General features: G+C 39.0%; 3 protein-coding genes and 1 long non-coding RNA gene across 4 annotated transcripts; all 4 read right to left on the reverse strand.

Moving 5' to 3' along the window:
• Positions 1-857: 857 nt before the first annotated feature.
• LOC114351595 (cytochrome P450 4V2-like) lies at positions 858-6,666 on the reverse strand (the record flags this gene model as incomplete). Its single annotated transcript, XM_028302870.1, has 4 exons — positions 6,407-6,666; positions 3,702-3,791; positions 2,898-3,008; positions 858-1,043 (listed from the first exon to the last, which is right to left on the reverse strand). Coding segments are annotated over exons 1-4 (547 nt in total), but the record flags the coding sequence as incomplete, so codon positions are not given.
• A 3,557-nt stretch (positions 6,667-10,223) lies between these two features.
• Positions 10,224-12,944, reverse strand: LOC114351579 (cytochrome P450 4V2-like). The gene is made up of 4 exons (XM_028302845.1): positions 12,925-12,944; positions 12,224-12,375; positions 11,340-11,519; positions 10,224-10,397 (listed from the first exon to the last, which is right to left on the reverse strand). Exons 1-4 carry the CDS (start codon positions 12,942-12,944, stop codon positions 10,243-10,245), a joined length of 507 nt encoding a protein of 168 aa, XP_028158646.1. The 3' UTR covers positions 10,224-10,242.
• LOC114351594 (cytochrome P450 4C1-like) lies at positions 12,843-22,232 on the reverse strand. Its single transcript, XM_028302869.1, has 10 exons — positions 21,959-22,232; positions 18,913-19,002; positions 18,413-18,523; positions 17,823-18,008; positions 17,004-17,200; positions 16,471-16,543; positions 16,040-16,232; positions 15,326-15,477; positions 14,385-14,564; positions 12,843-13,183 (listed from the first exon to the last, which is right to left on the reverse strand). Exons 1-10 carry the CDS (start codon positions 22,116-22,118, stop codon positions 13,029-13,031), a joined length of 1,497 nt encoding a protein of 498 aa, XP_028158670.1. The 5' UTR covers positions 22,119-22,232; the 3' UTR covers positions 12,843-13,028.
• Positions 22,233-25,756: 3,524 nt separating this feature from the next.
• On the reverse strand, positions 25,757-26,602 carry LOC114351576 (uncharacterized). Its single transcript, XR_003655792.1, has 3 exons — positions 26,518-26,602; positions 26,123-26,327; positions 25,757-25,868 (listed from the first exon to the last, which is right to left on the reverse strand). It is a non-coding gene; the product is annotated as an uncharacterized LOC114351576 (long non-coding RNA).
• Positions 26,603-27,528: the final 926 nt, after the last annotated feature.

A 27,528-nucleotide genomic window follows, 5' to 3' on the forward strand; every position in this document is an offset into this window, starting at 1 on the left:
TTAATTCAGTGTGGTGTAAAATGATTAATGTCCTATTATATCACTTTACACGAATGTAAAGTTGTCGTGCATGGTGATATAACTAGGTTTTTATTTAATTACGAAAAAACCACATGCTATATTTCCCAAACTGGCACACTGCCTAATCATATCTAATATTACCTTTCACCTAAAAAATATTTCACCCAGTTATCTCTAATAGCGACGAAGCAGGATTTTTTTTAACTTCAAATGCGATTTCCCAAAAATCACCATTTTCGACTTAGCTCCCTTTTCACTGGGGGTACAGAAGTATCGTCAGGTAGTTAATATATCTACTATATAATAAAAAAATCAACTCTTTATTATTGGCACTATCTGATCATGCTTCCGATATGCTACCTACATGGTTCCGATATGATATGCTTAATAAATTAGTAAATCTTAAACACAGTAATTGAGTATCAAGTGAGATTTCCGTAGGATTCACTTATCAGTTGGTTTTGACAACATAAACATGTTTCATAGTTCAAATTTTTTCTTACGAGTACACTTGGGAGTACAACTATCAGAGGCCGCACGAGATTTATAGCATCAACAATGTTATTATACAAACGGTCAATAGCAAATCTGTGAGTTAAATCATTACACATAATAATCGGCACATGTACTTAATTCATTAGGGAAGTCTATAGGTACGCCTCAGATTTTCATGACATAGTTTTTTATACAATTTAATTTGCTTTGCTTTGCATTGTTTTTTATACAATAAGCAAGCCGGAATAAAAACCTTATTTTAAGGGATTAGGAGATTTTTTTAATTTGAAAGGTTCGCTGTCATTTGAACTACATATTTAATAGGTAGGGTATATACTCACAGCATATGGTCTCAAGAGCGTTATGCTTGGTATACGTCCAGTGGTCGAAGGGGCCCTTCCCTACTTCTGGCTCCAAATCCTTTACCAGTTTCCGTGCCTGTTTATTAAAGACACCCATGAAACTGTCCATCACAGTTTGACTGAAGGCCGGATTCAGCAGCTTTCTTTTAATCTTCCAAGTTGAGGCTGGAGAAATACAAAACGACACTACTTAACTTTTAAGCCCGGTTTTAATCCAAGGCGAGCGGAGCAGAAAAGTTTTGAATAACCAACCAGATTTCCTGGCGAGAGCTCTCGGACGAACTTTGACGAAAGTGTACATGCGGCATAACAAAATTGTACGAGAGAGCCGTTGACACGGGCGGTGTTGACGTTGGGGCACATGAAGTTTATTTACTTGAGTGGTCGTCATAGGCATAGGCCTCCCACAATGATTTTCATAATGATCGGTTGGTAGCGGCCTGCATCCAGCGCCTTCCTGCTACTTTTATGAGGTCTTCGGTCAACCTTGTGGGTAGGGTAGATAGGCGTCCTGCGCTGCGCTTTCTAGTACGTGGTCTCCACTCTAGAACCTTGCTGCCCCATCAGCCGTCAAATCTGCGTACTATGTGCCTTGCCTATTGCCACTTCAGCTTCAGTAATCTACATTTCTGTATCAATGTGTTGATAAACGAAAATAATTCATAACAATTCATGTATTAATGTGTAAATAATCTTACCTCCTGCCCCAACGGCCATCGTCTCTACGATCTATCGTCGGCGTCGTCGAACAACGACGTATCTGCAAAATGTTAAGTTTCCAGGAGAGCGTTTTGAAGTTTTGGAACCGGTTTTTTGTGTCTACAAAAAAAACTACTTGGCTGATCGGTTTCAAATTTGGGGATGTTATAAACATAAAGATGTTATTTTATATAAACTATGTACCCATCTACAAAAATACTTAGTTTTTTGTAAAAATCACATGCGTCATTGTTCTATGGACAATTTGAGGATGTATGTGATAAACCGTCGTTGTTCTGCGAATTTTTTTAATCAAATTTATGACGTATGTCACTTTTAGTCATTATTCTACGGAACTTCTGCCATGAGTACCCGTCGGATGATGAAGAAAGTTGGAGGAAATAAATATAAAACATTGTTTATTAGGTTTCATTATTAATTAATTTATAAATAAAGACAATGGGTATCAAAGAAAATTAATAAAAATCAACAAGGATAGATAAACCACATCCATATACTGCGGCAAGTTATGCAGAAGATGGAAGAGTATAACTTGCCACTATGCTTGGAGTTCGTGGACTATGAGAATACAATTAACATTTTCACTAGTAGATTTAACGTAGGATTTTAATTTTTTGTATTTGCGTTTCAATTTTTATCAATATTTTCAAGCCAAACCATATTTTTCAGCAATTCATCTTGTAGATAAATTGTTGGATACATCTTGTACAGCTTCGATCGCTTTTTGCAAATTTTCTATACTATATTGAACTTTTGGAGTCTTTGGCATACTGAAAGTGAAACATTAAAAGCAATTTCAATATTTATTATGCCTGTGAATTGCAAAACAAGTCTATCAATAAGCAACTTAAACACTGCCACTGCATGGTGGCAACACTCTAATAATAATTGCCCTGGGCAATAACTATACATTAACATATGGCAATAACTGAAATGATGGTGGGCAATAACTAAAAATATACAGATTTACGTGCAGTGATTACCCACCGTTAAAATGANCACGTCTCAGATCCGTATACCATCACAGGCAACACGCATTGGTCAAACACTTTCGACTTGAGACAGGGCGGGGCACATAGCTCGTAGAGACGATTGCCGTTGGGGCAGGAAAGTTCTCGAGTGGCGACCACGGGCTGGAAGACGTAGCGTGGGCAGGCCTCCTACTAGGTGGATCGACGATCTGGTAAAGGTCGCGGGAAGAGCCTGGATGCGGGCAGCGCAGGACCGTTCATTGTGGAAAACCTTGGGGGAGGCCTTTGTCCAGCAGTGGACGCCATTTGGCTGAAACGAGAATCTTACCTCTAGCCGTAAGGAGTCCGTCCCCGATCCACGGTCTTCCAAGGTCATAGATGTCGTCCTTATCTAAAGAGGTGTTGGTTATCGTGAAGATATCATCAGGATCCGTCACCACTGAAAAAGTAAACAAGTACCTACATACCCGTCACAGTTTCAGATGTTTCACACAGATGTTTCTTTTGTACAAGATTTTTTATTTCGAAGTTGTTGAAGTTCAATGGATTCTTAAATTACCTACAAAAAAATAATAAAATAAATATTTTATGAAATGAGTTGTTTCATCTTAACGGTCTTAACTGACTGTCAAATATTTGTAATTAAATTCTGTTGAATGTTTGAGTGCTCTTTGGCCATTAAAATACATTTTTTTTCCTGATGATGATTCTACTAATATTATAAAGGCGAAAGTTTGGATGTCTGAATGTCATGATGTCTGGATGTCATGATGTTTGTTACTCTTTCACGCAAAAACTACTGAACGGATTTTGTTGAGACTTTACAGTATTTGTTAATAATTTATGACGATATGTGACAAATACATTTCAATAAATACATTAATATAAGACGTGTCTAAAAAGCGCCATCTATCGTCATTGGTTAAAATGACAGTACAGCGCTGGACAAACTACTGTTTTTGACGTTCGTAAATATTCATGCGGGGGAAGCCGTGAAACGCCATCTATCAACATGATATCCAACGGGGGTAAAACGAGGTCCACGAGTACGAAGTCGCGGGCGGCCGCTAGTTACCTATATTTCTGTTAAATAGGTACCTATATCTACCGCTAGTAAAATCATGAAACTTACTATAAATAGTCCTAGGCCCAACTGAAGCTGCAACTACCCCGCCATTAGCATAACTGTTGCTCGCAAAATCGTTTAAGACACGCCACAGATCTGAAAAATCGTATCAGTTCATGTACAACCTGGTTTAAATTAACTGCGCACCTGGCCTGGCAGCCGTAACGTCACATCGTCGCTCTGGTACGGACAGGGCGAATGCAGGGAGATGAACGGGTGGGTGCGGTGTACGTTACTCCAGCTGGAAAGTAGCTCCTAGAGTGATATGAGTAGAACATATCGACACCTTCAGGTTCAATTGTCGTATAAACCATTTTGGCCAAATTGAGTTATATATACCATTTTAATCAGAATTTTTTTCTCTATCGAGCTGTATATTCGATATATTGAAATTCGCTAAAAAAATGTTTATACGCCCCAAAAAACTATAGCCTAAAAGATAAATAAATACCTTATAAACGATGTAAAAACCGANGAAAACACTTATAATTTCATCATGACTATACACCATTAGTTGAATATTAAATAACTTTAACCTCTAAGCAAGTAATTCCTTAGTAAAATGGTTAAAGTCTTTACCTGTTTGAGTAACATTTTCACCCGTCTTGACAAAATCCGCCATAACTGTTTTTTTTTAGTGTTTCCTATTGTAAATTTTAAATCTACTGTACATTGATCTCGGAGCCATCTGCTTAGTAAATTCAAATCTAACTAGAGTGATTCAAAGTCAGTACCTGACAATATTATTCTTAAAGCGGGCAATCACTACCAGTGGGCAATCACTCTCTGGTTTACCCTACTTAAAAATTATTTAACGAGTAGGTAATTACTGGAAACAAATGAATTATTTCAATTAAATAAAATAAAGCTCAGCGTAATCGGTGTACGTACATAACATAGAAAAAAAAGTATACCAACCGAATTGAGAACCATCCCCTTTTATTGAAATCGGTTAATAAAGTGCTTCTTACCTGAAGTATTTCCAGTTGTTCTTTCAGGGAGTATGTTGTTGTTGTCAAATTCAGTTTTTCTTCTTTTTATCACCTAAATTAGGGAACGAGAACTTCACAATTAAACAACATTACATTTACGTTAGAAATCTATACTTATAATAAATCTGTAGAGAGGTCAATTCTGTACATGAAATATATTTTCAAAATAACTATCAGGGGGTGATTAGTGATCGATACTGATGCCAAAAATGCAATCAGTAAAATTTTTGTCTGTCTGTCTGTCTGTCTGTCTGTATGTTCCTTATAGAAACAAAAACTACTCTACGGATTTTAACGAAACTTGGTACAATTATTCTTCATACTCCTGGGCAGGTTATAGGATACTTAGGAATTCCCACAGGAACAGGAATTACAGGGAAAATCCTTTTGTATGAAAAATCTAAACCGCTTAAGTTAGACGCTTGAAATTTGGCATGCAGGTCCCTTAGTAAACTTAAAGCTTAGTTACAACAGGATATTGCGAAATTCCAAAGGGAACGGGCGTTAGCGGGAAAAAACATTTGTATAAAAAAATGTAAACCGCGTAAGATAGATGAAGGGGGTAAAACGGGATCCACGCGTACGAAGTCGCGGGCGGCCGCTAGTTCATAATATTACTATGGTTAGAAATTCAAATCTACGACCTTTGAGTGCTCACAACCTACAACTTTAGTCTTTAACTTTATCTAACTTTATCTCTCTGTATCTCTATGGGTTGAACTCACAGTATCAGACATACTGTGCAGTATCTTCAAACAAGCGTCCTGCTTCTTCCTCACGTTGCTCCATCTGAAGGTGTAATCGCTGTGTAGCCAGAACTTCCGGAAGCGGACTGCTATGATTTTTAATATCTCGTCCACTGCTGTCACGTACTGACTGTTGAGGATCGTATGGTCTGTGAAATCTACGCCCATGGCTGTCACTGGAAAAAAAAGAAATGCTTTCAATAAGGCCTTGATCACACGTACCGAGTAAACGGGCGAGACAGTATAATGTTTACTCGGTCGAGACAGTTAGGTGAGCGAGTCACAATACTCGAGCGCTCGGCTGATCACTCGGCGCTATGTTCATACGCACCGAGTACTCGCCCAAGAGCACTGTCTCGCCCGATTACCCGGTACGTGTGATCAAGGCTTAAGTTTACTTACTTTATTATGTATTATTAACTAAATAGGGATAGTGCTAGTTAGACAAAAGCTTGTGACAAGAGTAGTTATTTGTAGTGCACATATTGGACATTTATTTAGTTGAGTATATTTATAAATAGCAAGTAATCGAGCTTTCTTCAAAATCCGAAAAAATGGAGTAGCGCCTGAATAACAAAATATACAAGCTCACTGAAAACTGTATTCGATCCTTCTTAATACGTATTATAACTATAAAAAGTTTCAAAAACGCACATTCATGGGTCATTGAATAATATCACTAAAAGTAAATACGACGGTGCTATAACTTTGACGTCAAAATACAAGGAATCAGCTACACCAAAATGGGTTGGGAACTAATTATACGTTCTACTCTTATCAGTCTAGGAGCTACTTTCCAGCTGGAGTAACGCACACGTGGGGCAAGGGAGAGTCGCATTCCAATGAGGTGCGTAGTTTCGGATTGACCTATTTCAAATATTTTAGAAATTACGCTCAAATTATAAAGGTTTATTTAACTTACCAAACTTCCCTATAAGTTGTTACAATTTTTTAAAGATAAAGAAAAACTTACGGATGCTGTCTCCCATGAATTTAAGAACATGTCCCAATAAAGGCAGGCCGCCAGGGACCATCGGAGGTTCATTGTCCGTGTCAGGACAACTCTTCTTCCACAGATAGTAAGAGAACAACACACACACCACACATACCAGTATCGGTACTAAGAACGCCATTGTGAATCGAGCTGCAATTTTTTTTATTTAAAAAGAATATTAGTAATTTATTACTAAAGCTTCAACCACACCATCGAGTGCAGTTTGCCATGGCCGGCGCGCCATACCATAACAGTCCGCGACCCATAACAGTCCGCGCGACTACTTAGTCATTGGTCTATGATCGCGCCGCGATGGCGATCTGCACGCGTTGGTGTGTTTGTTGAAGCATTATAACCCCTCGTCTAAGCAAATAATTATGCTTGTGTCACGAGTGGGCTCACCACAATAATCGAGCGTCAGCAATCAGCCAGTTCAATTGTTCAAATAATAAGTTTAGATAACGGTAGCACAATAAGTTGTTTTCAGAACAAGCTGCAACTAATAAATAAACAAATTTATTGCAAAACAAAAGAAAAACAGGTTTAATTTTGTAATTATTTATCTTTCCTCTTAGACTAAGAGCTAGTGAACGCCAGACCTACGTTATTTTATAAAGGTTGAAAGTTTGTCAGCGCATGCTCCCAACATAGCTAAGAACCATGGCCAAACATGAAGTTTGGGTCATGGTGGCTTTGGCAGACAGACGGTACTAAAGGTGTGTAAAATACCAACTTAATTACCTACGTCAAAATAAAAGCTGATATTTACATAAAATATTTGAACTATCATTTGATGAAGTTTCCTCATCAGCCAGACACTTCTGATGGTTCTTTCGCCTTGCCAGATAGCTTTTAGGGTGGCTGAAAGTGCGAACGCGAGGCACTATAAATATTGTTTTTTGTACTTTTCATAATTTACTCAAGTATTTGAGTCTGTAACTAAATCATCATCTCATGTTGATGAGCTGATGATGGAAGGTAAGAACAACTCCTTAAGGCTTAGGAGTTGGAGGACAATTCTTTAACCAGTACATATAAGTATAGTTTCTTAAGTTATTTGGGTGTTTGCATCAGCTAGTCATCATCCCATCTTGATGGAAGTTACAACTCCTTAACGCTTAGGAGTTGTATGATAATTCTTATAATATTGTAGGTATTCAATACCCAAACTTCATGTTTGGCCATGGTTCTTAGCTATGTTGGGAGCATGCGCTGACAAACTTTCAGCCTTTATAAAATAACGTAGGTCTGGCGTTCACTAGCTCTTAGTCTATCTGAACTTGACCCTTTCACTGTTTACTTTCGTAAAGTTACAGAAAGAAACAGCGAAGAATCAAAACAATGGAAGAGTTTGAATGACATGGCGATCGAAAACACAATTAGGTATGTAGATTTATCAACATTTATTATTATAATTATATTAAAATAACAACTTTATATTCATTTATAGGTAGGTTCTTACAATAATTTACAGTTACACACTTAGTAAAAAAAACAGTGGATTCTTATACGTAATTCAGTAGGATTTTTTTAGTCTAAGCATCGATAACTACGAGAAGAAAAGATGAAAAACTGAAATTTAATTTGTCACGTTAAGTAAAAAATTTAAATTACGTACATATTTTTCACTTAACGTTAACTTAGAAATTAAGTAACTAATAATATAAGTACCTACACATTAATTTCTTATTGATGAAAAATAGTTTATCGGCTCCTATTAATTTAAAATATAATTATCTACCGCTACTAAATACTTTCAATTGAAATCAGCTAAGGATTTGAGGAATTCGAGAATTTACCGGAATGTTTTACTGGTTTTCAGCTAAGAAGTCAGTTTAAAATTGTATGGTCCGCCATTCGCGGACAACTTGAGCAGATGTCCAGTGATAAACATACCTACACGGACTGCTCTTACGTTCATAGTCAATAGCTTAAAGCTGCCATTGATACTGCTGGAGCAGTTGGAATTAACTGCTCAACAAGTTAAGCGCACGCGATGTAGAATAAAGAGCGCGAGCGGAGGTAAATAACTGCGCGAGAGCAGAGAGCTTAGTGTGAGTTTACATCTAACGTTGTCACTAGTAAGCGCGTAAGAAAGTGATACCACAGAATAATAATAAGTACTACGTACAGAAGTTTTACTTCGCGAAGGTATTTAAAAAAATGTATGCTCAATGTCATTAACAATATGGTGTAATTTAGCCTGTCTCAATAGTCCAGTCAATAAAGCATTATAGATGGAAAACTGTAGAACACAATTTCTGACTTCAGGACTTTATTTAGACTAGTTAGGAGGTGAACATAGCAAAAGTCCCCGCCCTTAGCCCTTGAGCTGACGAGGAGAGGGGGGTTTAAAGGTGCCACTTTTCGGTTTTTCGCTTAATCCTCGGAAACTATGCGTCCTAGTGACATGACTACTTTGAACCAAAAAAAGCATATTCAATTTGCTACAGATGAGATGGACAAGTTTTTCTATAAATTGTATAGTTTTCGCGGCATCTGCTCATCACTCAAAAACTACTGGGCATTAACACTTAGATGTAGATTTTTGGACGTCAATACCTAAATAACCGTTTGAGGTATATTTATGAAATTTGAAGCTGATGTACATCTTGCAAGTCTCAATACATGAGCCAAATTTGAAGTGTTAATGCACAGTAGTTTTTGAATGATGAGGAGTCAAAAGTGGCTCTAATTGGTTCGTCTAAATATACGCACGGTGCAGTCCCCTCCATGGAACTAGGCTTAACATGCTCCCGCATGTCTATAGTGTTTGCTCAATGTTGATTTAGTCGATTTTCTCCTGAAAGGAACATGTAAGACAACAATAAAATTTCCAATTTTACAGACCTTCTAGAGCAGATGCCGCAAAAACTATACAAGATATAGAAAAACTTGACGGTCTCACCTGTAGCAAATTGAATAAGCTTTTTTTGGTTCATAGTAGTCATGTCACTAGGACGCATAGTTTCCGAGGATTAAGCGAAAAACCGAAAAGTGGTACCTTTAAACCCCCCTCTCCCCGCCGGCTCAAGGGCTAAGGGAGGGGACTTTTGCTATGTTCACCTCCTAACTAGGCTAAATAAAGTCCCGAGGTCAGAAATTGTGTTCCACGGATTTCTCTCTACACCGTCGTTAAGGCATTCATTGACTGGACTACAAGAGTCAAGCACCATTTTGTTGACAAACGTCAGTGATCGGCACTGCGCCGAAGCTATAGGGCTGACTTCGGTAAAATGATGTGACGTGAGGTGCCAAACTGCGGAAAATGGCGGAGGAAATACATTATTTAGCATGAATTATCATGAATAATATTAACTACTACTTATTTACCTCGCAACTTAAAAAAGTACATTCTGTGTTTTTATTATTATTTAGGCAGTTAAATACTGCACAGTATTTAGTACACCATTTTCTTTATTGTCTTCCATCATACACAAGAATACGCGTGCGTGAGTCAATGTTCGCTCGTATGTGAGGCCTTGTCGAATAGTACCCTGTAGGTGGGCCATCGTGCGTGTTTTGTTTTCGATGTAAACTCGCGGAGATGAACAGGCCTGGTGATACGGACTGTACAGCGCCACTAGTGGAAACTTTGAAGAACTAAAATTTTCATATTAATTTTTATAAGCGCTCACTAGTGAGGACGTTTAATGTAAACTTACACTAAGCCCTCAGAACAGCTAAAATTAAGCAGCGTCTAGATTAATGCTGACTTTTTGTCTAACGAACGCATTTGTAACGTCGCTTCTAAAATACATTACATATTTCGATTTTAATCGCTCTCAATATAAAAGTAATAAAACAGACTAGTTCTAATGCCGTTTCTCAATGCTGACGTAGTAACCTGACGCTGGCTTCAGCATCACGTCCAATTTGAGTTCCAGTTGTGTGTGGTCACCCTTGAAGCGGTATTTACGGAGCACATGTGAGAGGGTTGTCTTCATCGACATGTAGGCGTAGGTTTTGCCTGAAACAGTTACAAAAATACTGTAAAACGTTTGTTCTGAAAATGTGCCAATACTTAATATTATATCGCTAGATTAAAGTAAATTACTAAGGGTTTAATTTTCTAGATAGGGCGGGATTATTTCCATCTCTCACACCCACCGCTGCAACTCCTGTGTAGCCAGGATCTACAGCTTAAACTGTCATTGGACTCGCAACGAAGTTAATCAGAAGAACAAGTTTAGTTCGAAGTTAAGGTTTGACAGGCGACCGGTTGAACTGGTCCATGTCTGCACCCCATTCGTCGTACCTAATAATACTGAAGCCTCGGTTCCAAGTTTGAGTTGTAAAAAACCACAGATCACAAAAACTAAGGGAGATGTGACAAGGGGGCGTGGCCGGTGTCGCAGCAATATGCCCAAAAACAGAACACATTTCTCGTGAATGCAATGATGACAGCAGCGACGTCATAAAGTAAACAGTTTACATTGCTTGCATTAGTGTACTAAAGATTAGGTCGAAAATGGCCTGAATTGCTTCGAGAAAAGGACCATCCTTTTCTCGAAGCAATTCACGGCCGTGCCGCTTTTTTGCTCGACTTGGCGGGGGCACTGCCGTGCCCCCAGAATCGAACGTTGGGTACGGATCAATACCGCAGCTGCAGTGGATAATGAGCACATATTTTGATTTCTTTGTGTGCGTGAATTTCTAATGCGACACTGACGCCCGTATTCACAAACATTACTATAAGATCTGACAATGCGCGTGGACGCACAGGGTGACACACGAACCAATCACATAGCTCTATTCAACGCTTTGCCTTCGATTTTCTGCTTCACCTAAGCAAGCATCGTTTGTGAATACGGGCGTGAGTTTCGAACTCAGCGCATTAGTTGGCATCTCTCTATATCTCTATGTCAAAAACCCCAACTAAGTCTACGATTTGAATTTTAAAATAACCTACCTATGCACATCCTCCTTCCCAAGCTAAAGGCTGCAAACGCGTTGGAGTTGTCTGGCAGACTTGCTGGGTCCATCCACCGGTTGGGGTTGAATTGGTCCACGTCTGCCCCCCACATGGGGTGCTTGTGGATACCGAACAGGAATAAGAAGCAGGTCCGACCAGCTGCTAGCGTGTAGTTCTCTGTAAAAGATTAAGAAATTATTCATCATCATCATCTCAGCCACAGGACGTCCACTGCTGAACATAGGCCTCCCCCAATGCTTTCCATGTTGTCCGGTTGGTAGCGACCTGCGTCCAGCGCCTTCCTGCTACCTTTATGATGTCATCGGTAGATAAGAAATTATTACAAGGATCGAATTTTATTAGCAATCGCGATTCAGCGTTAAATAAGGCTTCATTCAACTGTATGGGGATGAAGTGACGACTCGCAAAAAATCGCAGGCAAAAAAACTGGGTTCGACAATCCGTAGACTGAGTAAAACTAATGCATATTGGGCATATATTCAACAGTGGACTGCTAATAGGGTGATGATGATGGTGATTTGCCAAAACCAGCTGTATTTGGACGTAATAAGTGCCCTGCTGCACTAATAAATCATTTGAACAATATAAAGTTTTTGATCCTACTCGTATTTCCTTCTACAGTATTATGTCTGTATATAGATTAGATCGTTAATCATCCACCACAAAGACGCGCCCCAAGTGTTATCGGTACACGCTAAATTATCCATGAGTGCACACGCACACTACAATATTGACACTCGGATTGCTCGGATCAAACTCCCCGCACCCCGCGCCTCCCTTGACCAAAAAATCGTGGGGCGCGTCTTCGTGGATGAAACGACCTATAGTGTAGATGCTACAATGTTTACTGGATCTCTTACTCAGTTGCACGTTCCTGTCCAGCCGCCTGGCCAGCACCGGCACGATCGTGTACATCCTCATGCTCTCCTTCAGGACTGCCTCCAGGTACACCAGTTGGGAGAGGTCGTGCTTCTCCACGTCACGGTCTGAGTCGCCGAACACGTCTTTTAATCTGGAAGGTAAAGATATTTTGTTCAATATTAAATTCACATCTCCTATTTTTCTTGATCTTCAAATCTGCCTGGCTAGTGTGAAGACTTAACTTCGAAGTCCTCCTATGTTCTTCTGATTGATTTCGTTGCGGGTCCAATGACAGTTTAACCACAGGTTTAACTTTCAANCGCGTGACTCAAGCGAACCACAGGGAACGTGTGGCGAACGTCTGTCTGTCGCGCCACGTCGCGCTCGCATTCGTCCAAGACAGTCTTGCTCGAGCGGTGTCTGTCTATGTGTGCGTGGCTCGAGCGCGTTTAGTATGGAGTTTGTCTTCTGTTATATTTTGTGGCTTAGGCGTGTGAGTTTACATCAAGTACGTTGTCACTAGTGAGCGCGTAAGAAAGTGACACGGACTGTACAGCGCCGCTAGTGGAAACTTTGAAGAACTAAAATTTTCATATATTTTTTTAACGCACTCATTATTGAGGACGTTTATGAATTAATGTAAACTCACACTAAGCCCTCAGAGCAGCTAAAATTAAGCAGCGTCTAGATTAATGCTGACTTTTTGTCTAACAAACGCATTTGTAACGTCGCTTCTAAAATACATTACATATTTCGACTAATCGCTCTTATAAATGTATATAAAAATAATAAAACAGACTAGTTCTAATGCCGTTTCTCAATGCTGACGTAGTAACCTGACGCTGGCTTCAGCATCACGTCCAATTTGAGTTCCAGTTGTGTGTGGTCACCCTTCAAGCGGTATTTGCGGAGAACATGTGAGAGAGTTGTTTTCATCGACATGTAGGCGTAGGTTTTGCCTGAAACAGTTACAAAAATACAGGGAAACGTTCTGAAAATGAGCTAATACTTAATATTATATCGTAAGATTAAAGTAAATTACTAAGGGTTTAATTTTCTAGATAGGGCGGGATTATTTCCACCTCTTACACCCACCGCTGCAACTCCTGTATAGCCAGGATCTAAAGCTTGACCCAATTAATAAAAGTTAAACTGTCATTGGATTCGCAACAAAGTTAATCAGAAGAACCAGTTTAGTTCGAAGTTAAGGTTTGACAGTTGCTTGAATTACTGGTCCATCTCTGCGCCCCATTCGTCGTATTAATACTGAAGCCTCAGTTCCAAGTTTGAGTTATAAAAAACCACAGATCACATAAAATAAGGGAGATGTGACAAGGGGGCGTGGCCGGTGTCGCAGCAATATGCCCAAAAACAGAACACATTTCTCGTGAATGCAATGATGATAGCAGCGACGTCATAAAGTAAACAGTTTACATTGCTTGCATTAGTGTACTAAAGATTAGGTCGAAAATGGCCTGAATTGCTTCGAGAAAAGGATGGTACGGCCGTGCCGCTTTTTTGCTCGACTTGGCGGGGGCACTGCCGTGCCCCCAGAATCGAACGTTGGGTACGGATCAATACCGCAGCTGCAGTGGATAATGAGCACATATTTTGATTTCTTTGTGTGCGTGAATTTCTAATGCGACACTGACGCCCGTATTCACAAACATTACTATAAGATCTGACAATGCGCGTGGACGCACAGGGTGACACACGAACCAATCACATAGCTCTATTCAACGCTTTGCCTTCGATTTTCTGCTTCACCTAAGCAAGCATCGTTTGTGAATACGGGCGTGAGTTACGAACTCAGCGCATTAGTTGGCATCTCTCTATATCTCTAAGTAAAAAACCCCACCTATACAGGGTGTTAGGTAAATGGATATATGAGCCGACACTAGCCCATGTTAACATGGTCATATAAATGGTATGGTAAAGTCAGAAATTTGAAATCATCATTTTATTTTTTTTAATTTCACACAAAATAAATTTTATAAAATCCGATTAATATGAAAATTAAAATAATTAAAATGAAGATATCAATTTTCTGACTTCACCATACCATTTATATGACCATGTTAACATGGGCTAGTGTCAGCTCATATACCCATTTACCTAACACCCTGTATAGTCTACGATTTGAATTTTAAAATAACCTACCTATACACATTCTCCTCCCCAAGCTAAAGGCTGCAAACGCGTTGGAGTTGTCTGGCAGGCTGGCCGGGTCCATCCACCGGTCGGGGTTGAATTGGTCCACGTCTGCCCCCCACATGGGATGCTTGTGGATACCGAAAAGAAACAAAAAGCAGGTCCGACCAGCTGCTAGCGTGTAGTTCTCTGTAAAAGATTAAGAAATTATTCATCATCATCATCTCAGCCACAGGACGTCCACTGCTGAACATAGGCCTCCCCCGATGCTTTCCATGTTGCCGGGTTGGTAGCGGCCTGCGTCCAGCGCCTTGTTGCTACCTTTATGATGTCATCGCGGCATCGGTAGATAAGAAATTATTACAAGGATCGAATTTTATTAGCTATCGCGATTCAACGTTAAATAAGGCTTCATTCAACTGTAAGGGGGTGAAGTGACGACTCGCAAAAAATCGCAGGCAAAAAAACTGGGTTCGACAATCCGTAGACAGAGTAAAAATAACGCATATTGGGCCTATGTTCAGCATTGAACTGCTAAAGGGTGATGATGATGATTTGCCACAACCAGCTGATAAGTATTTAGGACGTACATATAAGTGCCTTGAAAAGGGCCTACCTAAATCATTTGAACAATAAAAAGTTTCATTATCCTCTTTCCTTCTATCTACAGTACTATGGACGCAGGTCGACCGTAGTAAGGACAATCTTTTCAGGGATTCTTGTAACTTGGGTGGCTAAAACTTGGACTTGGAGTGCAGGTGCGGTTTTGATCCCCAGTCGACGAAGCACATGATGTCGTACCCTGAGTGCTCGAGCAACTGCACGAAGGAAGATTTAATTAATGCTGCTGACAACGCCACTCTCGTAGCAGAATTTTGGGCTGACACTGTGTAGGTTTGCTGTCGACAAGATAAGAAGAAAAAGAATGTTTACTGTCTGTGATCCCTTACTCAGTTGCACGTTTCTGTCCAGTCTCCTGGCCAGCACCGGCACGATCGTGTACATCCTCATGCTCTCCTTCAGGACTGCCTCCAGGTACACCAGTTGGGAGAGGTCGTGCTTCTCCACGTCACGGTCTGAGTCGCCGAACACGTCTTTTAATCTGGAAGGTAAAAATAGTTTTTTCAATATTCAATTTACATCTTCTCTTATTCTTGATCTTTAAATCTGCCTGGCTAGCGTGGAGACTTAACTTCGAACTCCTAGATGTTCTTCTGATTAATTTCGTTGCGGGTCCAATGACAGTTTAACTTTCAAACAAACTTGACCTTCACTGGTTGGGCTTTTATTGGCAGTCGAGCTGTAGATACTGGCTACGCAGGAGTAGCAACGGTAGGACCGAGAGGTGGGAATAGTCCTGTACTCCCGTTGGCTAGCGTGGAAAGTGTAGGCCAAATCCTTTATTTGGTAAATTAGAGAGGGTCTTGCTCATGCAGTGGAGACTTAATAGCCTGATGTCCTGATGATGATAATACTGATGGCCATTGGGGCAGAAAAGTTCTCGAAGTGCAACCATGGACAGGACCTCCCACTAAGGTCGCAGAAAGCACTTGAATGCGCCGGTAGCACTGTACCAGTCGTTGTGGAAATCCTTGAGGGAGGCCTTTATCCAATGTACAACTGTGGAAGTCTTTTAGTTGAAATTATGATGATGATATACTCACTCTTGGTAGACCTTCTCCTGCGCCTCAGGGTGAGACCCCAGCAACAAAAGCGTGAACATTAACACGTTAGCCGACGTGTCGTGGCCTCCCACAATCATCGTGTCCACATGCTCTCGTATCTCTCTGTCATTCAACACTCCCTTCTCCACGGATAACTCAAGGAGTAGATCCATGAAGGCTTTGAATTTTTTGCCTGGAATTCAGAAATTAACCGTTAGAATTCGTAGAGCTAATGTTCAAAGTTAGAATAATTTATACCTACCCTTTTTTATAAGGTCAACTTAGATACTTTTTAAGTGTTACTTTATCTTCGAAGCTTCTTATCAACAACGTTGGAAGCATTTTTTTATAGTTGGATAGATATTTGTGCATAACTGAATTAAATTCACCAGAAGCTTAATTAAAATTTAAAGAATAAGTATACTTCTCACCTGAAGTATTTCCAGTTTTTCTTTCAGGGAGTATGTTATTGCTGTCGAATTCAGCCTTTCTTCTTTTGAGCACCTAAAATAAAATAAAAACATTAAGCCAACCAATAATTTGGAAATGGCTTCGCTACAAAGTTTTTTTGTTACCCCTTAGTGAAGCGATTTCGAAATTAAAATTATCACGAATGTCACTTTGTCTACACCCCCAGATCAAAACTTAGAAACTTTGATGAGATTGGTTTATAGGATTTTTTTATGCATAACAAGGCAGGTATTTGACCACAATCGCACCTGGTGTTAAGTGGGATGCAGTCTAGGAGTGCCCTGTAAGTGCCTATTCAGCCTAGCCTTGAAAAGGCTCGGATTATAGGCTTCGGGAAAGACAGCGAAATTCTACGACTCACTGCGAGCGCCCGTCGCACAGTCGCGACAGCAATATAATTACGCGCGAGCGATAAGGATGGGTAGCTTGGGGTCATTGGACAAAATTCTACGTGCTCACGGACCAGGCTTTAGTTGCTCATTATCAGACTCACGGTATAAGACATGTTGTGCAGTATCTTCAGACACGCGTCCTGCTTCCTCTTCACGTTGCTCCACCTGAATGTGTGCTTGCTGTGCAGCCAGAACTTCTGGAAGCGGTCCACCATGGTATTGAAGATCTGCTCCGTCGCTGTCACGTACTGGCTGTTAAGAATGGTGTGGTCTGTGAAGTCCACGCCAAGGGCTGTCACTGGAAGTGAACAGAATTGTTTTCGGTTAGATTTCAATCATCATCGGGTATTCTTGGTCTCACTCTCAAAACAAAACAAGTGGAGGATCTGGCCTACACTCCGCACGTAGGCCAGACGGTTCGGGGAAGACTGATGTGTCCGTCTTTGTCCCTGATCGCCTTTTCACACATTCAAGGGAAGCGTGTTTTTTATGTTCGATGTCTGTAATGTGAACAAGTACCTACCTAGTACCTACGCGTATTTTTTTACAAAATTGATATTTATTTATGAGATGTTTTCGCATGATATTTTCTGTGACAACTTTATGAATTGATAATAACATCTTGCTCTCGGAGGTAGAGAGCGACCTTAGGTACTTATATCATTCTCGGAGGTGGAGACCTTAGGTACCTACATCATTTATCGACATCGTTTAAGTAGGTAAGTACTTATGATTTTAAAATATTCTCTAATTTTACAAAGTCCTCACGCTGGCTAGATATGTTGGAGAAGTCATATTTTCGCATATTAATAGACCCTTAAACGAAGATTTTCCCTTTACGATATCAAATGGAAGAATTTCTCTTCTACTCTGCCGAAGCCACATGACCAAAAGCCCTAAGAATCTGAGGCTATACTCACAGCATATGGTCTCAAGAGCGTTATGCCTGGTATACGTCCAGTGGTCGAAGGGCCCCTTCCCGACTTCTTTCTCCAGATCCTTCACCAGCTTCCGCGCCTGGTCGTTGAACACGCCCAGGAAACCGTCCAGCACGATCTGACTGAAGGCCGGGTTCAGCAGCTTTCTGTGGTTCTTCCAAATTGACACTGGAAATGTTGGGTTATTACTGGTTATTATTATTAGGACCAAAATATTCACAGTGGTTTGACTATGAATTTAACTTTTTAAGAGACCTATTAGTTAGTGAGAAAAATTCTGGTGATACTTAAGCATAGGTATTTAGAGTTGCTCAATTTACGTTTATTGAGCTAGTTAGTTAAACTACTCAATCAAGATGTCCGTTATTGATTCCTAGATGAAAATAGGTATGACTGAAAAATAACTGTGTTAAATTAAGCAATTTATTCATTAGGTATGAACTTTTAAGAAAGTGTAAGGCTCATACCTATAGTATTTTTAAATTAACGAAAACTAAAGTTTTCTAATGCAACTGATTGTATGGTAAAACACACATACACAGTGGGGAAAATAAATATTCTTTAAAACTTACTTTTGCCTGTAACGAGTCCCTCTCCAAGCCATGGTTTTGCGAAGTCATAGAAGTCGTCCTTCTCCAAACTGGTGTTGGCTACCGTGAAGAAATCATCGGGGTCTGTTACCACTGAAAATATAAAACAAGTAACATTATTGAGTGGTTCACCCACAGTGCTATTGCTTAGTTTGTGTCTAGATTTTATTTTATTTGAATAAAACTGCTGTTCTTGTTCAATAGAGTCTAGTATCACTGCGACCGGTTTCGATCTATGGTGTTTCAATTCACCTCCCGTCCTGCATCCAGTGTATCGTAAGTATCTCTCGGTGAGCAATACTTAATACTTTTGAGCCTAAAGTTATCCCATGAATGGATCCTACACATTTTCAGCTCCGGTAGTAAAGTAGGCACATGTGCATAATTAAACGGTAATAAATCTGATCAATCTGACTCAGTACTATGATCTACTGATTAGGTAGTTACAGTGTGCAAAATATCTATAAAATTACAAAACTTACCATAAATAGTCCTAGGCCCAATGGAAGCCGCCACCACCCCGCCTATAGAATAACTCTTGCTCGCCAAATCATTTACAGCACGCCATAAATCTGAAAACAAGTGATAAACATTTTTTAAACTGATTGATACTAAATAATGTTATTCGCTTAGCATTATGTCATTGATGACCTTAACCTCAAACTCCTATGTTCTTCTGATCAATTTCGTTGCGGATCCAATGACAGTTTAACTTTCCCCCGGGACAAATGTATGTAAGACCACTTATGTACCTGGAATTACGCAAATAAAGAAATTTGATTTGATTTGATTTGAAACTTGACCTTCATTGGTTGGGTTTTTATGGCGGTCAAGGTGTAGATCCTGGCTACACAGGAGTTGCAGCGGTGGGAACGAGAGGTGGGGATTGTCCCGATAGCATTATGCCATCACCATCGTCAGGTCATTTAGGTACATCCTTGCAGGAGGATGACCTTCTATAATTTGATACAGGCAAAAGGAGAGGCAAATAAGGATTTGGCCATTTTATCCCAGGAAAATGTCCTATGCATACCTACCGCCGGGGGACGGCAGATAATGTGGGGCTTGAACCCACTAAAAATGTGAGGTGTTCCCTCTGCCGCATAGTGGTCGGCTCCTTGGGTACTAGAAACGACATCCTTGCAGGAGGATGACCTTCTATAATTTGATACAGGCAAAAGGAGAGGCAAATGAGGATTTGGCCAGTTTATCCCAGGAAAATGTCCTATCCATACCTACCGTCGGGGGACGGCAGTTTATGTGGGGCTCGAACCCACTAAAAATCTGGGGTGTTTCTTCTGCCGCATAGTGGTCGGCTCCTTGGGTACTAGAAACGACCAAGGCGCCTTCCGCGGACGTCCCGCCCTACACGGCGGGACCCAACACGCCCCCACTTAGGTAATGGGGGGCTGACAGGATTAGCATGAGGATTTGGCCTACACTGTCACGCTGCGCAGGCGGTTAGGGGAAGCAATAGCAGAGAACTCAGTAGTATAGTTTTGGGATCGATTAAAGTGAGTGAAACGTATCCCCAACTGTCGTTTTGCCGACATAACCTTTTCGTCAATGGGTGTTCAATCAAAAACATTTTAATCATTCATAAGAACGTTTCGCCGACACACATCATCATCATCATCATCATTTCAGCCATAAGACGTCCACTGCTGAACATAGGCCTCCCCCAATGCTTTCCATGTTGATCGAACTATCACGCTACCACGTCCTGCGTCCAGCGCTTCCACCGGTTGGGACCGACGACATCATAAAGGTAGCATGTAACATTATTTAGCATTAAATGTGTGCCGATTAAATGTTTGTTGCTGTAATTTTTAGCGTGATAATTAATTTATATGTGAACAAATACAGTTATATGTATCTACGCTGTAAATCATAAAATTAATACCAATTCGCAACTGATCTAGAAAACATGCAATTAAAACAATTCGCAACGCCCTACGGATGATTGCGGTATATTTGTATTGCACAAGCCGTTTGTGTACGGATATTCTAAGGGAAGTGTTTAACATTCGTGGGTAATCCTGAAAGGATAGACTGAAAGGTTACACGCACATCCTAATCAGAATTTTCCATTGAACTACTTTTACACCTAATGTATGAGTATGTTCAGACGAATGTAGGTAAACCTGAACATGGAAATCATTGGGGGAGGCCTATGTTCAGCAGTGGACGTCCTATGGCTGAAATGACAATGATGATGATTAGGTAAATCTCACTGGACTCCGATAAGGCTATCGGTAGTAAGGCTCCGATAAGTGCAAAGGCTTGCATCTTGCTAACCTGAATACTGACCAACATGACACAACTTAAGCAATGTAACTCAGTACCTACCTGTTGAGTTGTTTGTTTCAGTTGATTTTTATGATTTCTTTTCGATAGAGACTGAAAATTTGTTTCATGTTTTGCGATGAAATTAACTGTTAGGTACCTACGGTACTAATTACAACATTACATTTGTTGTACTCATTTTGATAGTACCTAGTTAATTAATCGAAGACCTTCTACGTGTAGGTACGATAAATAATAAATATCGTCATGATTTGTTGTTGCTAAACAAGAATTAACGTAAACTATTAATCTATTGTAGGTATTTATTTAGACTTTAACTTTTCAGGAAAATCTCATAATAGCAATGTCTAAGTAAGTAGGTAGGTATGTACGAGTACGTATCAAAGACAGAATTTTATTCAACTCTAATGAAGAACCCATGAACCCATGGACTCAAAAGCGATTGTACAGTCTTATTACGAAACTAAAACACGTTATTCAAAATTTTATGAATGTAAAATTGTTGATTGACCAAAATCTTGGTTAGTTAAACTCATAGTTAATCGCATCTTAACATAACTTGAGAACGCTTAAGGTACAATAATTGGTCATTTAGTTAAGAGTTTTTGATCATGTGGTAGCTATACCTACTTGAATGCATAGGATAACGCTTGCATTCGTAATTAAGCCACCAGAATCAAATTCGAATGACGTGCTGCACGCAAACCCTATCTCTAGTACTTTTCCATTCACGTTATGATTCTTCTACAATATCAGTTTTGCATGTTCCTTAGTAAAAGTGGTAAAAGTGTAATTCGTTTCTTTTCGTAGAGGTATTAGGTATCTTATGATTAATGTTAGCAAAATAAGGAATGAAAGCGAAACTTGAAAATGTAGGTAAGTATTATTTACTGAAGGAAGACACATTTCCCATGTGTCAATAATACATTACAGTATTTAACTTCTCGAAAAACTATAACTTTCGAAAACCTAACTGTCTTAATAATAACCTTCGGAAAACCTATCTTTCCAAAAACCTAACTCTGAAAACGTAGGTAACTCTATGAAAACCTAACTCTGGAACTAAACTTTCCGAAAACCTAACTTTAGCAATTAAACTCAAAATGTAACAACTCATTCAAATTGACTGCATAATAAGAGATACTTTAGTAGGAATTAGTGTACAAACTTTCCTTCAAATCTTGACAAAAAGTAAGAGAAAATAAATATAGAAAAACTTACGGCTGCTGTCTCCTATGAGTTGTAGCGCATGCCCCACTATAGGCAGGCCGCCTGGAAACTTCGGGGGTTCGTTGTCCGTGTCAGGACAACTCTTCTTCCACAAGTAGTAAGAGTACAACACACACACCACACATATTAATATCGGTACTAGAAACGTCATTATATATCACTCGAGCTTGAATGTAAGATAACGGTCGGATTAGTTTCAGGCTCATTAGTTGTTATCAGAACAAGCTCCAGCTGGTAAATAAACTATTAAGTTAATTGCGAATCAAAAGAAAAGAAGCTACTAGGTCTGGTTAACTCTTTGAACTACCCTTTCACTGTTGAAGATAGAAAAAGTAAGATCTAAATTCAAAAGCAGCCTAAAAACTAAAAAAAATAAGTTTTCTTTTTAAAACTACAACAAAAGATAACTAAAAGTGAGTTTAATAATACTATTTCTTAAGTTTAAATGTTACTGGCCGAATAGGCAAGATATTGCACGCTTGACAACCTCGACTTAAAAATTCGACCACACTCAACCAACACGAGTATAACACGCGATTTTAAATAAACTTGTCGCACTTCCACAAATCACTGAAACGGAATTGGTATGAATATCCACCGCCATCCAACGCTAGACTGAAAGCGGTTCGTTCGATAACTAGCAAACTATATTAATTAATAAATATATGACAATAAAACCGACCGGTCCTGTCTAAAGGAAGCTAGAGCGTAACTGACTGAGCAGGACATTGCCTAAGTCAGTTTTATATTAGGCCAACACAGTCCTATGTCGTTGTTGCTTGTAGGAGTAGCCTAGGGGATATGGTGCAAAGAATAATCAACACCACCAAACTAAAAACTTCTGTGGAAATTGCGCCGGTTCTATAAAATATGTCAAGTTAATCTTTAAAATATTCTTCCAATTTCTTTTTAGGACTCTACTTTCTCCAACTTTACGTATGAAAATAGATCAAGAATTACACCAAATTATTACATCATCTAATCTAGAGGCATAGGTATTAATTAACTTTTAATAGATAACTACTTAGCATGCAAAAAATTGCCACATGATGAAAACGATATTTTCTATTAGTGTGAAATTATTATTTATTTATTGAGGCCATTGCCCATCACGCATAGCGGCGCGTTCTGTTACGTTTACTGTTATAATTACGTACTATATTAATTCATTAACATATGAATTTAACGAATTTATTAACATTACAAATCAATTATTTACAAACATGATTTATAGATCGGGTTTAATGGCGGTTTATTCAAAATAAATACATTTATAAATTGCATTATTTAACCTATTTAATCGAGAAAAAAAGAAGTAGGCCTACACAAAATATTATCAATTTCATATTTTTAACAATGGAGCTTTATCTTGAATACCTAATACACGAGAATATAATTGAATTAATACTTCATTAGCGGACAGTCAATGTTATCTCTCCATTAACGAATTGATTAAATTATTCTATTGTGTATAGGTACTCACTCAAGCGAATACCAAACATGGTGATGAAAAAATCATGTGAACAAAATGTTTCCCAGCCCTCGGCCTACAATACTTGCGCCACTTAATTCATGGTCCTTCAGTTTTTTCAGTATCCGGTCACGAACGGTATCCAATATCCAACCAATGTTATCACACTTCCTTCGTTTTGTAAGTTTTGTCTTTGACATACTTTGCGGCAAATGTGCCGCAGCGTGTGAACGGCAAAGACTGAAAAGTGGGTAACGAACTATTTCCACCTCTCGTACCCACCGCTGCAACTCCTGTGTAGCCAGGATCTTCAGCTTGACCGCCAATAAAACCCAACCAGTGAAGTTCAAGTTTGTCCTGAGGGAAAATTAAACTGTCATTGGACCCGTTACGAAATTAATCAGAAGACATAGGATTGTGGTTCTTCCCTCCAGAACAAAGCGGATGACAGGTGACTAAACGAATGTTTAATAAAAAGCTAGATAAGCCGTAGGATAGGGTTGGGTTTTTATTGGCGGTCAAGCTGTATAGATCCTGGCTACACAGGAGTTGCAGCGGTGGGAACGAGAGGTGGGAATAGTCCCGTAAGCCATAGGGTAATGACACAATTTTTTATACAAAAAAGTAGGTCTCTTTTCCTTTGACCAGGCCAGTGCCTTTGTAAGTGATACCTACGTGCTACATGTAATACGTAGAGTCACGCTAGAACTATCATCACACATAACATTCACTTGAACTACTCACTGAAGTATAACTAGTGTGATCCAGAAAAATCTATAGGTAAGTTATTGGAAACCCTACATAGTTGAGAAACGTCGTAGGTATTTTTTGCTCAACAACCCTTACTTACGAGTATATTATTATAATTTTAAATGAGACAATATGAATTAGTTATCTGCGTTATTAATTGTACAAAGGGTTGTCTGGAAGAGATCCTTCTTAGCGTTAAGCCCGCTAATTGTTCGGTTTGTTAATTCTTTTGTGTCATTTTTATGTGTTGTTCTTACAATAAATATTGTGAACCTACTCAATCCTGTTAAAGTAATTGTATTAGGTGAAAGGAATAATTATTTCCCAATGTACCAATAAATTAAGTTTAGGTTCGCTTAGGAAACCATTGGTTTTATCAGATGTTAGTGGAAGGGCCGAATGGACTACCCTGTGGCACTCCAAGCGAAGTCTATTGCCTAACGTTTGTAGCCTACATTTTGTGCACTAAAGCAGCAAAATGGTTTGTTACATTTTGAAATGACTTTCTCAGGCATGCTCTAGCAAATACTTTTAACGAAATAGTCAATCTAAAACCAGAGTGAGTATTTTTAGACATAAAAATGAAATAAGTAATAAGTAGCTATAAGTAGATTATAGTGACGACACAGTGAAAATGTAGATCGGAAAATGAGTACAACGCGGAGCGCAACATACTACCTACATAATATAAAAAAATATAAACAAAGTAGCTTTTGCCCGCGGCTTCACCCGCGTGAAATTTAGTCTGTCACAGATCGTCATAAATTATAACCTATATGTTATTCTGGGTTATAAACAATAATACTGTAAAGTTTCATCAAAATCCGTTCAGTAGTTTTTGCGTGAAAGAGTAACAAACATACAGACATCCAGACATCCAAAATTTTGCATTTATAATATTAGTAAGATAGTAAGACAAGAGTACGGACTATGCCTCTGTAGACAGATAGTAATTTAAAAAAACTTTTGTTTGTAGATTAACTATTTAACTAGTGTATTGTCGATGATACTGAATAAACATTTTTTCTTTCTTTCTTTCTTTCTTATTTCTATCACTTAAAACCATTCATGATAAAAATGCTCGATTCTTGTATACAGTGCGCGCGAGAAATTCTTAAAAAGTAGTAGGTAGTAGTACCTTAGAACTAGTAACTTTAGAACTAAACCAAATTCGAAATAATTCATCGCCAAGGCTGAAAATAGTAACTCATCATAAAACGGTAAAAACACCTTTCAACTAGGTACCTTGTTATTATTCTGTGTAGGTAGATTCAATGAGGCCCAATCAAGCGCGTCTCCGTTCTTAACTAGTTGAGTATGAAGCATGAAACATTAGTATGATTTATAAGACATTTATAGTGGAATTTAACATTTCTAATTGCTTAACTTCTATAGTTTTAAAACCTTATTGTCTCGTGGTAAGGTCCAAAAACGATGAAATTGCTTTGTTTGTTATTAAAGTGTACGTTTTTGCTAGAACTTTTTCATAATTAACACTTTTTTGTACGAGGTGATCAGTAAAGTTGATAATAAAACGCTTGAGTAGGTACGATTGCAACAATATATTTTCAACTTTTAATTTGTTTTACAAAATGCGAAGTTTAGTCAATTTACAAGATATCAAAATTATTTTTTACAACGTTTACAAGCAAGGAAACTTTGGACGTCCTTATTACGCAACTGTAACAAAATATACAATGTTAATGTTAATAAAATGACAAATTAATAAAGTTATTACGAATTTCATTATAATCTAAGGAGACAACTTGAAATACACAAATAAAAAAACAACAGGTAACAAACCTACAGATCGGCTACAATGCAATGCTAACAGGTTGTCAAAATGCATTTAAACTGCAGGCCCAATATGTATACACAAGTATCTTACAATAGTAACTAACAGGTCAACTAAATAAAAGTCCAATGCTACTTACAGGTCCATCACAGTAGTAACAGGTCGTCTAAATATACTGCAGGCCCAATGCAGCGGCGTGGGCCAACACCGCCTCGGCCGCTTGCCTGGTCTCCAGATGTGAACGTGCGGCATCGAACCACGTGGACGCTGCCAGTCGAGACGCGCCCTCTAGTGAACTAACGTAGCGCAGTGCAGCCGCTAAGTTACCCCGTTCTATCCAGAATCTGAAAGGTATATGACATTTGGCCAATCGCTTATGGTCTTTAATAGCTTATTACGAACTTCTGTCAGGGAAACTACAACTTTCTAAGACTATATCTATCCAAGTCCTGCGATACGGTATTGAAATGGCTTCATGATTTTAATCCAGACTCTATTTTTTTATGATTTGGCATCATTGGAAAATTTACTGACCTAGCTCTCCGCAGTAAGTCAAACGTGTCTAGACCTTGGAACGGCTCCTGTGGTAATTTATCTTGTTCGGCTTGAGGAATGCATGATAACTGGGAACGATAAAACAAACATTATACTTCATCATCATCGTCATCATCATCTCAGCCATAGGACGTCCACTGCTGAATATAGGCGTCCTCAATGCTTTCCATGTTGCCCGGTTGGTAGCGGCGGCCTGTGTCCAGCGCTTTCCTGCTTATAATAATTATACTTAACATGCGAAAATTATTCGTAAAAAATGACCACTTTTCTTCATCGAAAGCTTATCTTTTAATCATCATCGTCATTAATGAAGAATGTTCACTNCAACACGAGTATAGCACGCGATTTTAAATAAACTTGTCGCACTTCCACAAATCACTGAAACGGAATTGGTATGAATATCCACCGCCATCCAACGCTAGACTGAAAGAGGTTGGTTGGATAACTAGCTAACTATATTAATTAATAAATATATGACAATAAAACCGACCGGTCCTGTCTAAAGGAAGCTAGAGCGTAACGCACTGAGCAGGACATTGCCTAAGTCAGTTTTATATTAGGCCAACACAGTCCTATGTCGGTGTTGCTTGTAGGAGTAGCCTAGGGGATATGGTGCAAAGAATAATCAACACCGCCAAACCAAAAACTTCTTTGGAAATTGCGCCGGTTCTATATGTCAAGTTAATCTTTAAAATATTCTTCCAATTTCTTTTTAGGACTCTACTTTCTCCAACTTTACGTATGAAAATAGATCAAGAATTACACCCAATTATTACATCATCTAGTCTAGAGGCATAGGTATTAACTTTTAATAGATACCTAAGCATGCAAAAAATTGCCACATGATGAAAACGATATTTTCTATTAGTGTGAAATTACTATTTCTTTATTGAGGCCATTGCCCATCACGCATAGCGGCGCGGTCTGTTACGTTTACTGTTTTTACCGTAATTACGATATGAATTTAATTAATTTATTAACATTTACAAA

Source organism: Ostrinia furnacalis, unplaced genomic scaffold (assembly GCF_004193835.3).
Source record: "Ostrinia furnacalis isolate ACB-3 unplaced genomic scaffold, ASM419383v2 OfSCF1163, whole genome shotgun sequence".
Classification (NCBI taxonomy): Eukaryota; Metazoa; Arthropoda; class Insecta; order Lepidoptera; family Crambidae; genus Ostrinia; species Ostrinia furnacalis.

Coding starts and splice junctions, on each gene's coding strand:
- LOC114351579 (XM_028302845.1), bottom strand. CDS start 12,944: ATGCGTTTGTTAGACAAAAA. Junction 12,376..12,924: donor ATGCGTTTGTTAGACAAAAA/GTCAGCATTAAT, acceptor TTTACCTTCCAG/ATTAAAAGACGTGTTCGGCG. Junction 10,398..11,339: donor GGGAAGGAGGATGTGCATAG/GTAGGTTATTTT, acceptor TAACTGTTTCAG/GCAAAACCTACGCCTACATG.
- LOC114351594 (XM_028302869.1), bottom strand. CDS start 22,118: ATGACGTTTCTAGTACCGATATTAATATGTGTGGTGTGTGTGTTGTAC. Junction 18,009..18,412: donor GGGACTCGTTACAGGCAAAA/GTAAGTTTTAAA, acceptor CAACATTTCCAG/TGTCAATTTGGAAGAACCAC. Junction 15,478..16,039: donor CAGGAGAAGGTCTACCAAGA/GTGAGTATATCA, acceptor TTTACCTTCCAG/ATTAAAAGACGTGTTCGGCG.